The following is a 16194-nucleotide window of genomic DNA, read 5'->3' as shown; positions in this document are numbered from 1 at the left end:
TTTATTATTATTCCATATATGTTATATATATATATATATATATATATATATATATATATATTATAATTAGTATTTAAAAAAAAAAAATAATAAAAAAAGTAAAAGAAAATTATTATATTTATCTTTCACTTAATTTAATAAAATTTTAATTACAATAAACATATGAACAAAAAAGGAAAATAAATAATAATAATAAAATTTATAACAAAATTATGGACATATATTTATTCATATTTTCTCAAAATAAATATTTTATAAGTTTAATATATTTATAAAAACGGTATAGAAAAAGAAACAATGGTACATCCATTTTAGTCGATTTTTGTCTTTCTTTTTTTTAAGTATTTGATAAGTTCCCTATAAATAAAAAAAAAATAATAATAAAATAAAACAAATAAAAAATATAAACATTATAAAAATAAAATGTAAATATATATATATATATATGTATGTATTTATTTAAATATTACTGGAATACGGAACAAATAATTGGCAAACCAAAAGGAATTACGACGGGAAGAAAAGAAGCCAACATAAAATCTTTGGATAATATGTCATAAATGGATATTTTATCATCACTCAATAACTAAAAAAATTAAAAAAATATATAATTAATACATTTACATATATATATATATATATATATTTATATTTATATTTGTTTATATTTATTTATATATTCACATAATTTTATATATTTCTATATTTCTTATTACTTGAAGAGAATCTTGATAAGCAGATTGAGCTAATACCAGTGCTGCCTTAAAAAATCGTTCCTCTCCATCCTTTTCTTTATCATCATTTTCTTTTTTAAATTTTTCTTCAACCACCTTATCAATATGATTTATTCCGCATATTCTACCTTGCATATATTTTAAACTACATTCTATATTGTTTAATATATTATTAAATATTGTTAAGGTGTAATAGGGAACCTTCATATATATACTTATTTTTGATATAGATAAAAATTTATTCAAATTTTGAATTGCCTCCATAATATGATATTTATATGCTTGTCTAATTAAACCCAACAATTCATAATTCGAAATACTATTTTTTATAGGAATATGATAAAAAAAAGAAAAGGATAAATTGTTTTTCTCAGATATGATATAAGATACATAACTATCCATTTCGCTAGATATTGTTTCTACATATTTTATATTATATGTATCACTATTAAAAATATTATAAATACAATCTGAAAATTTCGAAGATAATCCTAATAAAGATCTGAAATGAGAAATAAAAATTCCACTGATTATATGTGCTTGATCAGATATATTTACTAAATTATTTTTATTATAATAATTAGTTGTATCTTTTAATTTTGTAAATTCATTATTTATATATATGGTACCCCATTCAGGAATAGAAACAGCTGTTTCTATTTTGTGTTCTTTACTAAGATTATTATAAAAATATATATCATCTCCATTTGGAAAGACAACCATAAAATTTATATTTTTAGGTACTTCATATGTAGGCTTTGATAGAACATTATCAAAAGTGACTTCATCAAAAATATTTGTGAATTTTGTGATTTTATCTAGAATAATTAATCGAGAATTTCCTTTTTCTTCTCCGTCTATATATTTTTTTTTTTCATCTGATATTTTATACATATTTATATTACTTAAAATTTGTGGGTATATATTAATTTGATAAATATATAAAAGTCGTTCAATAAATGGTCTTAAATATGGGTAATAAAAATCTTTATAAAAATCCCATACAGCAATTAATGGGGAGTTAAATATATTCCCTTTGTTATTATTAATATTATCCTTATTATTATATATATTATGCATATTATTTATAGTATTTTCATTATTATGTATACTATTTATATTATTTATATTATTTATATCATTTATATCATTTATATCATTTATATCATTTATATCATTTTTATTATTATCCTTATTGTTTATATTACAATTTTTTTCATAACACGAATCTACATTATTCACAACTTCTCCCATTTCAACCTTACCATTTTTATTTCTCTCTATCTTGTAATTTAATTTATTATATAAACAGCTAGCCAAAAAAAAATTTAAATCAAGTTCAGGAACGAAGGGTATAAAATTTTTTTTTTTTTTTTTTTCCCCCCTATATAAAAATGTATTTTTTAAAACATCCCACGTTATATGAATATATTGTTGATATATATCTACATTATTTTCCTCAATTTTATTATAATACAATTCTAATATATTCGTGGTAGATAATGTGAATGATAAGTTGTCTTTTTTTTTTTTTTTTTCATTGGCTATTATATATATATAATAATTATTATTAATATTATCATTGATTATATTTTTTCTTAATAAATTATCACATATATTTGAATATATACCTATAGTATCTTTTTTTATCATATCCTTATTAATTACATTTATAGTTACCATAAAAATATCTTGTACCTTATTTAATTCTTCGAATGAATATAAAGATATGATTTTTTCATTTTCTAATTTTATTTGTTCTTCAATATATGATTTTAACATATCTTCAAGCATATCAATATTATTATCTGTACATCCAGAAACAATATTTAGATTTATTAAAAAATTGTTCTGATGTCCTATCTGTGTATTTCCATCTTGAATATTATTTTTTATTATACCTATATTATTAGCATGTTTAATACTTTTTATTATATCCTCAATTCGTTTAGATGGCAATGCTTGCTTCTCAAATTTATTTAAGCAAAATATTATTATCACATATACAAGTAGGGATATACCATAAAAAATAACACAGTATATTCTTGAATTCATAGTTTTTATATATTTATTATTTTTATTTTATAATTAAATATCACCATATTATTATACATTCTCAAAAAAAAATAAAAATAAAAAAAAAATATATATATAAAGAAAAAATTTATATTGTGTAATAATTTTATTATAATAATATTTTAATTTGTATCATCTTATCATACTAAAAATAAATTACATTGTTAATTAATATAATACATGTATGTGTATTTAATATATATTTATTTTTTTTCTTATATGCAAAATATAATAAATAAATTAAAAATATAAAAAAATAGGATGAACCTGAGATGGTACATATTATTTTGAACTATTACAAAACCAAAAATTACATATATATATATATATATATTTATATTTATTTATTTTTATTTATTTATTCATCTTCTTTTTATGTTATTTTTTATTTATGATCCTTGAAAGGAACAAGGATTATTCATAAATTATAACATTACATTTTCCTATTTATTCTAAAGAAATAAAATGATATTTATTAATCACACATTTTATACTGACATATATTATTTTATATTTTAATTATTAAGAATCAGAGGAGAGATAAAAAAATAATATATATATATATATATTTTTTATTTTAACATTTCATATATTTTATTAATAAAAAATAATAAAAGCATATTTTCAATGTTGAAGACAAACCAGAAAAAAAATAAAAAATAAAGCATTTTTATAATTTTTTTAAAATATACGAAAAATTAATGAATAAATCAATGAATAAATATATGAATAAATAAATATTTTATTAATATGATAATGAGAAAAATTATTTCCAAATTGATTCCTTTGATTTCATTTATAAAAAATAATGTCTTTATAAATTTCTTTTTTTTTTAATTTATACCTTTATTTAAGAAACATATAATAAAATATATTATTATTATATATAAAGAAATGAAATGTTAATAATATTATTTAATTTTTTTTTTGATAGTGATAAAAAAAAATATATTAACCTCGATTATGATTGGAACATATACACATAAATATATAGACATATATATAATATATATATATTTTTTTAATTTTAAAAATATAGATTTTTTATACATATAGCTTAAAATATACTTATATTTTTTTTATACATCCTTATGAAATTCTTCGATAATCATATTTTATTCTATGATAAATTATATTTCTTTTAAATTAAATAATATGTATGTTTTTATAAAATATTATATATATATATATATTTCACGTTTTACGTTTAGAATTTTTTTTTTTCTTTCCATATAGATATTTTATAAGAACTGTATTTATTTATATATTTTATTTGTACCCTCTCCATAATTTAAAAACATTATTAATATAAATATATTTATATAAAAATATTTAGTAAATTAAGCCTTCTTGCCACATAATAATTATACTTTATAGTAAATTTCAAAATTATATACATATATATATAATAATATTTTTTATAATATAATTATATATATATATAATATATATTTTTTTTTTTTTTTTCTTTTTAAATTGTATATTATTCATTTTATTTTATGTATTATTATTATTTTTTTTTTTCTTTTTTTCCCTTGCCCTTTAAAAAAAAAAAAAAAAAAACACAAAATTGTAATTATAAAAATAATGATATACAAAAAAATTATAATATAATAATATATATTTACAATAATACTTATAAATATAAACTTTATTATATTAAAAAATTTTATACTGTTATATTATATATATATATATAGCAATATATAAATGATTATAATTATATGTTACATTTATATATATTTTATGTTATTAGTATATAATTATATGCATGCATACTTATCTTTTTCTTTTTTTTTTTTTTCTTCTTATAAATATTTAATAAATATACCAATAATGAATTTAAACAAAAAAATTAACAAAAATTATGAATAAATAAAAAGAGCGCGTAAAAATTGAATAAAAATGAGATATGTATTATATTTTTATAAAAAAAATAAGGAACAAAGATTTATAAATATATAATAAATATATAATATATAATATCATCATTATGTAATTCTTACTGCTCTATTTTTTTTTTTTTTTTTTTTCTTCATAGTTAAAAAAACAATTATATATATATATTACAATATATATTTATATATTTATTTAATATATATATTTATATAATAGTACAAAGAACAAAAATCTTATAAATATAAATATAAATTATATTATAATATATTATATAGTATTATATAATATTTTATATATAATATACATATAAAAAAAAAAAATAATTTTTACCAATATATTATTTATTTTTACCCCTCAATTTTATATATATATATGAAGAAATATATAAATAATTTTTTTTTTTTTTTTTTTCCTTTTTTGTATATACATTTATATAATATATTGATAATATTGAAAATTAATATATAAATCTATATATATATATAATATATATATATATATATAAATATAATATAAAATATGATATTTCAATATATATTTTTTTTATATATGAAATATATTTTTATGTAAAGGTGCAAAACAACATTAAAAATAAAAAAAATAAAAGTACAAAAATATTAAAAATATTAAATATATATTATATGTATATATAATAAATTACATTTTATAACATTTAATATTTTTTATTATAAATAGTTTTATTATTGTTATATAAAATAAGTAAAATAATTATACCAATCGAAAGAAGAAGAAAACAAATATATTTTATACTTTTTATATATAAATATAAAATAATAAAGAAGAGTTTTTTTTTTTTTTTTTTTTTTAAAGCAAAAAAAAAAAAAAAACTTGAATTATTTTATTTCTTGATTTATAAATAAAATTATATATTTATTTTATAATTTTTATTTTATATTTCATTTCCCTTTTATTTATTTTATTTTTATATTTTTTTCCTTATTTTTAATTGTCATAAAAAATATATATTTTTTTTTTTATGTACCATATATAAAAAGAGGAAGAAAAATAAAAAAGGCTGATTTTTATAAAATTAAAGGTATTAGCTTATAAAAGAATAAAAGTATATAAATATAATATAATATATATATATATAAATTTATTTATATATATATATTGATATATGTATGTTTATATGTCCGTATAAGTTTTGAATAGACCATTAAAATATAATATATATATATATTTTTTTTTTTTTTTTTTTTTTTTTTTTTTTTGATTATAGATTTGCTTGTACCATTTTTATAAAGTGCAATTTATAAAATATAAATACAGTGCTATAATATAAAATATTTCAATAAAAAAGAAAAAAAAAAAAAAAAGAACTAATTTGAAAATATTCTTTTTTTTTTTTTTTTTTTTTCATTTAATAAATTACCATAGTGTTATTATAACATTATTATTATATATATATATAATAATATATATGTAATAATATATATGTAATATATATTTTTGTTCATTTAAAAATTTATTATAATATATATTTATATTTATATTTATATATCAATATGGCTGATACAACTGGAAGAAATAGTACCGTAGGTCAGAACTATGGAGCTGCATATAACCAAGGAGGATATAGCTATTCACAAAATAAAGACAAAGAAAATTATGATAAATCAAATAATGGACAGAAAGGATATTATTATGATGCTAGAACAAATATAACTGCAAATGGTGGATTATATGATGAGTTTTCCCTTAATGAATTTTCATCAACAAAAATAAGACATGGATTTATAAGAAAAGTATATTCTATCTTATCACTTCAATTATTATTAACATTTGGATGTGCATTATTAGCTGTATTATATAAACCATTTAATGCTTTTGTGCTTACATATTATTCACCTCTTTTTGTTGTTGGTGTTTTACTTAGTTTACCAATTATGATCGCTTTAGCATGTGCACCACAAATGGCAAGAAAATATCCAAGTAATTATTTTATTCTATTATCTATTACTCTAGGTATGTCATTAATTGTTACTCTAGCTAGTGCAAGAACAAATTCAGAAATATTCTTTTATGCATTCGGTACAACCGCAGTTGTTGTTATTGGACTTACTATTTTTGCCTTCCAAACTAAATGGGATTTTACAGGATGGTATGTATTTCTATTTATGGCATTCTTAATTCTAATTGTTATGGGTATTGTTGGAATTTTTGTTAGAAGTAAAGCATTCAATCTAGTCTTTGCAGGTATAAGCGCATTCATTTTATCTATCTCTATTATTGTAGACACACAACTTATCATAGGAGGAAAACACAAAAAATATGAATTCTCAGTTGATGATTATATTTTTGCTACATTAGCTTTATATATGGACATTATTAATTTATTCCTTTCTATTCTCTCCATATTCTCAAACGCAGAATGAAAAAAAAAAAAAAAAAAAATATATATATATATATATATATATATATTTTTTATTTATAATAGGAATTATTTTTATATGATAATAATATAATATATATATTAATGTAGTTTTATATTTATTATTTGATTCACACATATATATATACATATATATATATGTATATTCTTATTATTTTGTATTCTGCATACCATCCATATGTATATATATATATATATATATATATATATATATATATATATGTGCGTATTTTTTATTACCGTGTATGTTTAATTTTTTTTTTTTTTAAACTTTTAAATAAATACTAATTAAAAAAAAAAAAAAAAAAAAAAAAAAAATATTTTTTTTTTCAACATACAAAATGACAATAATATATATATTTTTATGTGTGTCATAAAATAATTAAATTTAAGAAAACAAACACAAGTTTTTTTTTTTTTTTTTTTTTTAATCCACATATAAGTAGCACAATATAGCTTAAAAAAAGAGATAAAATGAAATAAAAATTGGCAAACACACACATATATATATATATATATATATATATATATATATATATTATTGTGGAAAACATTTGAAAAAAAAAAAAAAAAAAAAAAATAGACCAAATTATTTTTGCCTTTGATCTTTTAAGGAATTTTAAATTAAATATATCTCAATATATATAATATGTATATATTTATTTATGAAATGTATCCACTTAATTTTTCCCATGTATTTTTTATATTAAATTTTGGAGAATTCTCTATATTTAAAAAATGATCATTCTCATTTTTATCAGCAGTATTACTATGTTTAACCTTGGATTCATTTTCAGAATAAACTTTTTCATTGGTTGTATTCCCAATAGACATTAAATGTTTCAATCTATACTTATAATCATTATTATTATTATTATTATTATTATTATTATTGTCGTTGTTATTATCATTATTGTTGTTGTTGTTGTTATTGTCATTCTTATTATTATAATACATTTCTTCAAACAGCTTACTGTCAGTCCCCTTCATTGATACAATTTCATTCGACAAATTCCTTCGGGTTATCTCCGACTGACTACGTTCACTGAGATAACTATCATTCGTTTTTTCTTTCTTTAAATTTTCCCTATATTTATAAATCATTGAATCTTCAGACTGTTTTTGTGTGTATCTATTTTTAAAATCAAAATTTTCAAATGTTGATGTTAATCGAGATATTTTCTTTTCATTTGGACATACAGGTCCTTCATAAGTGTCCATTCCTTCTTCCTTTATTTTTAACATACTATAAATATAATCCTTGATTATATAATATAATCTCGTATACCATGGAAAATGCTCATACTTTGAATGATTCACCTTAAAATATCTTAAATTCCATTTCACAAATTTATCCTTCATTTGATGTGTTTTAATAGACACATATGAATATGTATCATTCTTGCTTTTCTCAAAATCTATATATATTTTCTTCATCCAACCTGTTTCTTCTTTTTTCTTTTTTTCTTCTTCCTTCTTTTTCAAGTTAAAGACAGATATGGACTTGTCCTTGGAATATGCGTAAAAATCGGAAAACGTTTTCATTCTCAAAAGGTGAAAGTTATAAATAAATAAATAAATATATATATATATATTTATATTTATATTATTTTCCCTATTATGTTATAATAATAATACGACAAAATGGCTAGTTAAATTAAATAATATAAAAAATAGCTAGTTAAAAAAAAAAAAAAAAAAAAAAAAAAAAGCTAGTATAATACAATTGAAAAAGAATGTAACATAAAAAAACAAAAAAAATACAAAAAAAAAAAAAAAAAAAGGGGGAAAGTAAATTATGAAAAGGAAATGATAAAAACATGTTCTATATTAAATAAAAAAAAATATAATTATAAATAAATAAATATATATATATATATATATATATATATATAATATTTTATATAATGTTGTTTTATATTATTATATACACATAAAAAAAAAAAAAAAAAAAAAAAAAAAATATATATATATATATATACATAGTGTACAGCCTTAAATGTATGTATATATATAAATATATTTTTTTTTTTTTGTTGACTCATAAAATTATGAGGGAAATAAAAACTTATTTAAGTATATATGCTTGAAATAATTTTTTTTTTTCTTTGATTATTATCTTATATAGAATATATAAGAAACATTCTACATTTGAAATACGTAAGATATTTAGTTGCTTTTTATTATTAAGGTATATAAAGAACGGAACAAAAGAAAATTATAACTTAAATATAAGTAAAAAAATTATGTCATATATATGTATATATTTGTATTTTTTTTTTATTTTCCTTTATATTATCCCTCTAAGAGTAAGTATATTCTTATAAATAACGAATGAGAAAGAAAGACAATTATTTATTTACATGAATTTTTATTTCTTATTTATTTTTTTCTTTTATATTAAGAATTTTATGATCTCATTGTTATATATATTCTCAAAATGAACACACATTATTATTCATTTTTGTTCATACTTAAAGGTCTTGTTCTTATATTATGATTCTCTAAATAAAATGAACAATCAAATAAAAAAAACGACCATTAATATAAACATATCATATATATATATATATATATATATATATATATATATATATATATTTATTTATTTATCTATCACTCATTAGATATGTTTAAAAAAAAAAAAAAACCTATATACAAAGGATGTTCTTATTAAAGAAAATAGAGATATATGCACATTAAATGAATTATATTTAAAGTGAAATTCTCAAGCATTGGTTTTTTTTTTTTTTTTTTTTTTTTTTTTTTATCTATTCTTTTATTGTTATAAAAATAAAATTCAATCGTTTATACATATATATATATATATATTAATACATTTGTGTAAATGGCATTTTTTATTTTTATTATTATTTTTTTTTTTTTTTAATATTTTTAATGGATTATTTTACAAAATTAAAAAAGTTATAAATATTACACCAAAAAAAATAAAATAAAATAAATAAAGAATAATTAACATATAATAAATAATATATTTTTTTTATATTATTAAAAAGATATATAGTTTTTTTGAATAATGATATATAATGTAAAAAATATAAATTTTTTTTTTTTTAATATTAACCCTTGTTTATTCATCAAAAATATTCATCCATAAGATCATATATATATATTAAATTATTTATATTTCTTGGTATTTTCCTTATACATTATATTTTATTTTTTTTTATTTACAAAATGTCATTTTTAAAATTAATATATTTGATAGTAGTGCCGTTAGGCATATTTTTACTTTTGTCTTGCTTATTAAAAGTACGATTTCTTGTGACGTTTAGTTATTCTTTTTGTAGAAAAAAGATTGGTGATACACCTTTGAGAATTGTATCTATAATATTGTTTTTAAATTTTTTAATATTTATAACTGAGTCTTATAAATTAAAATATAATGTAAGAAATATGTATAGTGCCAATGAGTTAATGACTGGTATAAATTCTGATCATTTAAAATTATATAAATGGAGACATGAAAGAAATTGGTGGATAGGATTATCAAATTTGTGTATATGGATTATGATCTGGAGATCTACAGGAATAATAAATCACTATGTTAAATATTTAGAACAAAGGAAAAGACAAATGAAGCTTCTATGATCAAATGGTAATGTTTTCATAAGGGCTTATGTGGAATAAATAAATAAATATAAATAAATAAATATATATATATATATATATATATATTATAAGTTGTATTTCTTTTTTTTTATATACATGCACTTTTTAAATCTCTGATGGATTATAGCTAATTTGGGTTAATAACCAAAGTAATAATAATTATAAAATATATTTTTATATATATAATTTTTTTATGTGTAAATTATTTTTTTATTATATGTATTATTATTATTTTAATAACATCATATATTTATGATTAACAAATACAAATTAGACTCATGTTTCATTTATTATATGCATCGTTATTAATAATATATATATGTATATATTAAAATGTTTTAATTTTTTTTTTTTTTTTTATTTATTAACTAAAAATATAAATTTTGTTTTAAAAAAAATATAAACAAAACAAGGTGAATCATAAAAAAAAAAAAAAAATATGATTATATATTTGTGTGTGTAAGGGGTGGGGATGTGTTAATTATTCACAAAAAAAAAAAAAAAAAAAAAAAAATAGATACATATATTTACATATATATGTTCATATTTTTTTTTATTTTTATCATTTCCGTTGCTCCGCTTCAGATGGTAACATCGAAGAATAGGGAGCACTGTTAGGGTTTATATTATTCATATTATAATATGGATAATACATAGGATTATAAATCATTTGAGATGAGATATTATTTGGATATGCATGATTATCCATATAATTTATAGAAGGATGATTATTTTTATTATTATATTTTGAATTTTCTTGTAATTCTACAGTTAAATTACAACCATTAAGAAAAAGACCATCTTTATATTTATCACTAGCTTTTTTAGCTGCTTGTGGATTAGAATAAGATATAAACATTTTGGAATCTTTTGGTATCATTTTTATAGATTTAATATCTCCAAATTTTTTAAAACATTCTTTTATATTTGCTTGATTAACAGAATCACTAATACCTTGTATACATATTTTATTAGAACCATTTTTATCATCATTATTTTTTTCATTATGTTTTGATAATATCTTCTGAGCTAGTATATCATTTTCTCCAGTATATCTATTTTTTATATTTTGATTTGACAAAGATTTATCTAAATGGATTTCTTTATGAAGATATGGACATTCATCACCTCGATTACAAGAATTTTTCCTCCAGAAACTACAAACTCTTGCCATATTTCTTTTAAAATATGGATCTCGTCTTTTTAATTTACTTAAATCCATATTAATACGATTCATTTTATCATATGTTGAAGACATATTGTTTTCCATCTGCTCTAAAAAAAAATTACGATTTGTTTCATTCTCTGGTAATACTATACTATTTTCAAGAAATTTGTCCCTGACTTGTACAGGTAAATTATATTGTAAATCAAATAAACAAGTTTGACAAACATTTTTAACTTTAGCACATTTCATACATATAACTGTTTGTTTATATCTTGAATTCTCACCAGGTTTCCATCTAAAATGAGTAAATACATTCTTACATATTTTACATTCTTTTCCATTCTCTTCTCTTATTAATCTAACATATGGATTCTCTCCTAAACAAGTCTCACAAAGAATAGGCAAATTTGAATCCTCATATCCCTGCTTCTTTATATCTGATCTTACATTATGTCCATATCTATCCATACTTTTTAAAAATTAAAAATTTGTATAAAACATAAAAGCTTATATGAAATATAAATATATATATGTATGTATATAACTATTTATGTATATATATTTGCATATTTGTTATTTATTTGTTTTTTTTTTTTTTTTTCATTTATTTGATGAGGATTATATATTATCATATAAAAAATATCATATACATAAATAACAATTTCATCCTAATACATTTAATCAAATATATATATATATATATATATATATATATATATATTTATATGTATGTATAATTTTTTGTTATTATTATGATATATCATATATATGAAATATTTACATATAAATGTAATAATTATATATTCTATAAAAACGATGGATTCACAAAAAAAAATTCAAAATGAGAAAATAATATATTTTATATATAATATAAATAATTATATGTAAATAATAAATATATTATATATTATAACTTAAAAAAAAAAAAAAAAAAAAATTCAATATATTCTATATATCTTTAATTTATATAAATTTTTTTTTTTTTTTTATTATTTATTTTATAATATGTTTTATGATACTTCATATATTAATATGATATTATATGGATATATTTAATTATATATATAAATATAATATTTAGGCTTAATACATTATATTTATATTAATTTTTTTTTTTATATATATAATTTAACTTTAAATATAAACATAAGTGAAGCACAAAATAAATTTAAATAGCATTCCAATATAAAAAATATATATATTATATAAAATATGACTTTATATCAATATATAATACAATTATATATATTCCAATATAAGCCCTTTTTCTTTTTTTTTTCTTTTTTTTTTTTTTTTATATATTAATAATAAAAATATATTAAAATTAATTATTTTTAAAGAGTTCAACAGAATATAAATTTATATGTATTTATTTATATTATAAAAAATAAAATAAATTAAAATAAATATTTTAATTAAGGACAAAAAAAATAAAATAAAATAAAATAAAACAAAATAATAATCATTTATTACACAAAAATTAAATATATATATATATATATATATATATATATTTATATATTACCCATGTGAAACATTTATATATAGATATTATTTATATGTTTATTATAGTTGCTACTTTATATCTTCCTAAATATGGATTGAACCCATATTCTTTTCATCTCTAAATTTCTCTTTCTATTTTTAACAATTCTGGTTATATATTTATTTTGTATTTCTTCAAATTTTCCATTATTACAAAATAAATCATGTAATTCTTCTGTTTTAAAAAAATACACAAATGTTTTATCACCTCTTACATAAAAATTTTCAGATATATTTTTTTCTTTCTTAATGGCAAAACGTACTTGTGTTAAATCATATAAACCATAATCTCTTAATAAAACATAACCACCTTTTTTTAAATATTTATAAGAATTATTTATTACATTTATCATTTTATCAGGTTGCACAGCAGACAATACATAGATTAATAAAATAATATCAACAGAATCATATTCACAAATAAAATTAGAATTCTCATCATCTGATGAAGTAATATCTACTACACATGTTTTTATCAAATTTCCTAATTTTTTATAACTTTTCAATTCAAAAATATCTGAACAATTTTGTTCCTCCAATATAAAACAATCACTATTATTATTATTATCATTATTATTATTATTATCATCATTTTTGTAGCTATCGTTTATATTATTTTCTGATAATATATTTTTATTCTTTATTTCCTTTTCATACTCATCCTTCATATTTTCAACTTTTAACTTATTATTCATACTTACAATTTTTTGCCATTTATCATTCAAAAAATTAATCGCATGTTTTGAAAAATCTATTCCTATAAAATTACAATGTGCATATTCCATTAATAGTGGAATTAATGAATTGCCAACACCACATCCAATTTCTAATACAAGTTTGGTTTGATCATTTTTTTTTATTTCACTTTCTTCAACATTCTCATCATAAGTTTTTAAACCTTCTTTAAATATATGATCAAATTCTACTTTTAACCATTTCCTATCTTTAAAAAAATTTGTTTTATACTGGTTATAAAATTTATCCCAGTTTTTTTTCACATCACATAATAATTTTTCTCTTTGACAATCTCGTACTAGTCTTTTATTATTTTCTATAATACTTTTTTCTTTTTCAATTGCTTCTTCTGAAAGGGTAAAATTTATGACAATGTCAGAATCGAAAAAAGCTCTCATTTGGCTAGTTACAACATGAAAAAAAAAAAAAAAATAATAAAATAAAACAAAAAATAACATAAAATAAAATAAAATTACCTGATCAATTCATACTGTTAATAATATATTGATAATATGTTAATATATCAATATTATATTATATTATATATATATATATATATATATATATATATGTATGTATTTTTTTTTTTTTTTTTTTTCTTTTGATTTATTCCTAAATAACTATTACCAAAACAACCTACATTCTTATTATCATTTTATATAATATATTTATATATATTATTAAAAATAAAATAAAAAAAGGCCAAAATTTAAATATGTAACAAATAAAATATATGTAACACTTTATATTTCCATCATTTCATATGGAATAAATTTAAATGTAAATTATTGAATTATAAAAAAATATGAAAGTAAAAATAAAGAAACATTATATTTATATTATTTTGTTTTGGGAAATATAATTTTCTACATTTTAATAATATTAACATGAACTATATTAATATATAACATAATAAATATATTATATATATATATATATATATATATAATACTTTTGATTCGTTTAATGCATATTAATTATTATATCCCACAATATAATATATGTATATATATTATATATATATGAAAGAAATAAAATTTCATCTTTTATTATTATTTTTCTTAATACATTAACTATCATATGTTTATCATAAATATAAAAATATACTATTAAATAAAACAAATCGTTATAAAATTATTGGGTATATTGAATGCATATAATCATATATATATTTTTATTTTTATTTATATTTATATGATTTGATATATACAAGAGTATCAGAAATATTAAAACAATTTAAATCATTCCACAATATCAAAATAACCTTTTTTTTTATACTATGTGATACTCGTAATATTCTAATGAGATCTCTTAATATGTAATGCTTATATATAATATAAACAGCATACAATGAATGTGCATATTTCTGTTCTGTTATATATAATAAGAAATCAGCTCCATAAATATCTCCCTTTTTTACAATAAAGGAATTCTCTTCAAAATATTCTTTATATTTTATAACTAATTCATTGCTATATGTATTATCAAATGGATTATTTATTTGATTACATAATTCATCCTCTGTTTTATAACATGATTCATCATATATATTATCGTTTAATTTAACAATAAAATTGTTATATATCTCTTTATCTAGAAAATCATTTATACTATCTGCATCTTCTTTATCCTCATTTTTTTTTTTAATATCATCGTTTTGAATTTTCACCATCTTAAATTGATCAAAATCAAGAAAGTCTGAATTTATATCATCATAGGGTTTTATTTCGATATTACATTTATTAATATTTTTTTCAAACAAATCAATTACATTATCGTCAGCATTATTTTCATTTAATATAATTTCATAATATTCTTTTTTAAATTCATATATAATTTTCATTTCAACAATAAAAATATTTATATCGTGATGGAGTAAAAAAATAAAAAAAAGAAGTGAATAATGTAAAATGAATTAAACTAAGATCATCATGTTGTATCATATATATATATATATATATATATATATATATTTATATATTATATCA

At 17.0% G+C, this 16194-nt stretch overlaps 7 protein-coding genes across 7 annotated transcripts; 2 read left to right on the top strand and 5 right to left on the bottom strand.

Annotated features, from left to right (window-relative positions):
* Positions 1–311: 311 nt before the first annotated feature.
* Positions 312–2789, bottom strand: PADL01_1248800 (conserved Plasmodium protein, unknown function; the record flags this gene model as incomplete). The annotated part of the gene is made up of 3 exons (XM_028683468.1): positions 312–357; positions 471–586; positions 717–2789. The coding sequence occupies 3 exons, from the start codon at positions 2787–2789 to the stop codon at positions 312–314; spliced, it is 2235 nt and encodes a 744-aa protein (XP_028539643.1).
* A 3449-nt stretch (positions 2790–6238) lies between these two features.
* PADL01_1248700 (bax inhibitor 1, putative) lies at positions 6239–7108 on the top strand (the record flags this gene model as incomplete). The annotated part of the gene is made up of 1 exon (XM_028683467.1): positions 6239–7108. The coding sequence occupies one exon, from the start codon at positions 6239–6241 to the stop codon at positions 7106–7108; it is 870 nt and encodes a 289-aa protein (XP_028539642.1).
* A 680-nt stretch (positions 7109–7788) lies between these two features.
* PADL01_1248600 (conserved Plasmodium protein, unknown function) lies at positions 7789–8670 on the bottom strand (the record flags this gene model as incomplete). Its single annotated transcript, XM_028683466.1, has 1 exon — positions 7789–8670. The coding sequence occupies one exon, from the start codon at positions 8668–8670 to the stop codon at positions 7789–7791; it is 882 nt and encodes a 293-aa protein (XP_028539641.1).
* Positions 8671–10323: 1653 nt separating this feature from the next.
* Positions 10324–10737, top strand: PADL01_1248500 (conserved Plasmodium membrane protein, unknown function; the record flags this gene model as incomplete). Its single annotated transcript, XM_028683465.1, has 1 exon — positions 10324–10737. The coding sequence occupies one exon, from the start codon at positions 10324–10326 to the stop codon at positions 10735–10737; it is 414 nt and encodes a 137-aa protein (XP_028539640.1).
* Positions 10738–11320: 583 nt separating this feature from the next.
* Positions 11321–12394, bottom strand: PADL01_1248400 (RNA-binding protein, putative; the record flags this gene model as incomplete). The annotated part of the gene is made up of 1 exon (XM_028683464.1): positions 11321–12394. One exon carries the CDS (start codon positions 12392–12394, stop codon positions 11321–11323), a length of 1074 nt encoding a protein of 357 aa, XP_028539639.1.
* A 1112-nt stretch (positions 12395–13506) lies between these two features.
* On the bottom strand, positions 13507–14604 carry PADL01_1248300 (methyltransferase, putative; the record flags this gene model as incomplete). Its single annotated transcript, XM_028683463.1, has 1 exon — positions 13507–14604. One exon carries the CDS (start codon positions 14602–14604, stop codon positions 13507–13509), a length of 1098 nt encoding a protein of 365 aa, XP_028539638.1.
* Positions 14605–15386: 782 nt separating this feature from the next.
* On the bottom strand, positions 15387–16049 carry PADL01_1248200 (conserved Plasmodium protein, unknown function; the record flags this gene model as incomplete). Its single annotated transcript, XM_028683462.1, has 1 exon — positions 15387–16049. The coding sequence occupies one exon, from the start codon at positions 16047–16049 to the stop codon at positions 15387–15389; it is 663 nt and encodes a 220-aa protein (XP_028539637.1).
* Positions 16050–16194: the final 145 nt, after the last annotated feature.

The sequence above is a fragment of the Plasmodium sp. gorilla clade G2 genome (genome assembly GCF_900097015.1).
Source record: "Plasmodium sp. gorilla clade G2 genome assembly, chromosome: 12".
Classification (NCBI taxonomy): Eukaryota; Apicomplexa; class Aconoidasida; order Haemosporida; family Plasmodiidae; genus Plasmodium; species Plasmodium adleri (nom. inval.).
Note: the sequence above shows the minus strand (reverse complement) of the source record. Positions and strands in the feature narration are given on the sequence as shown.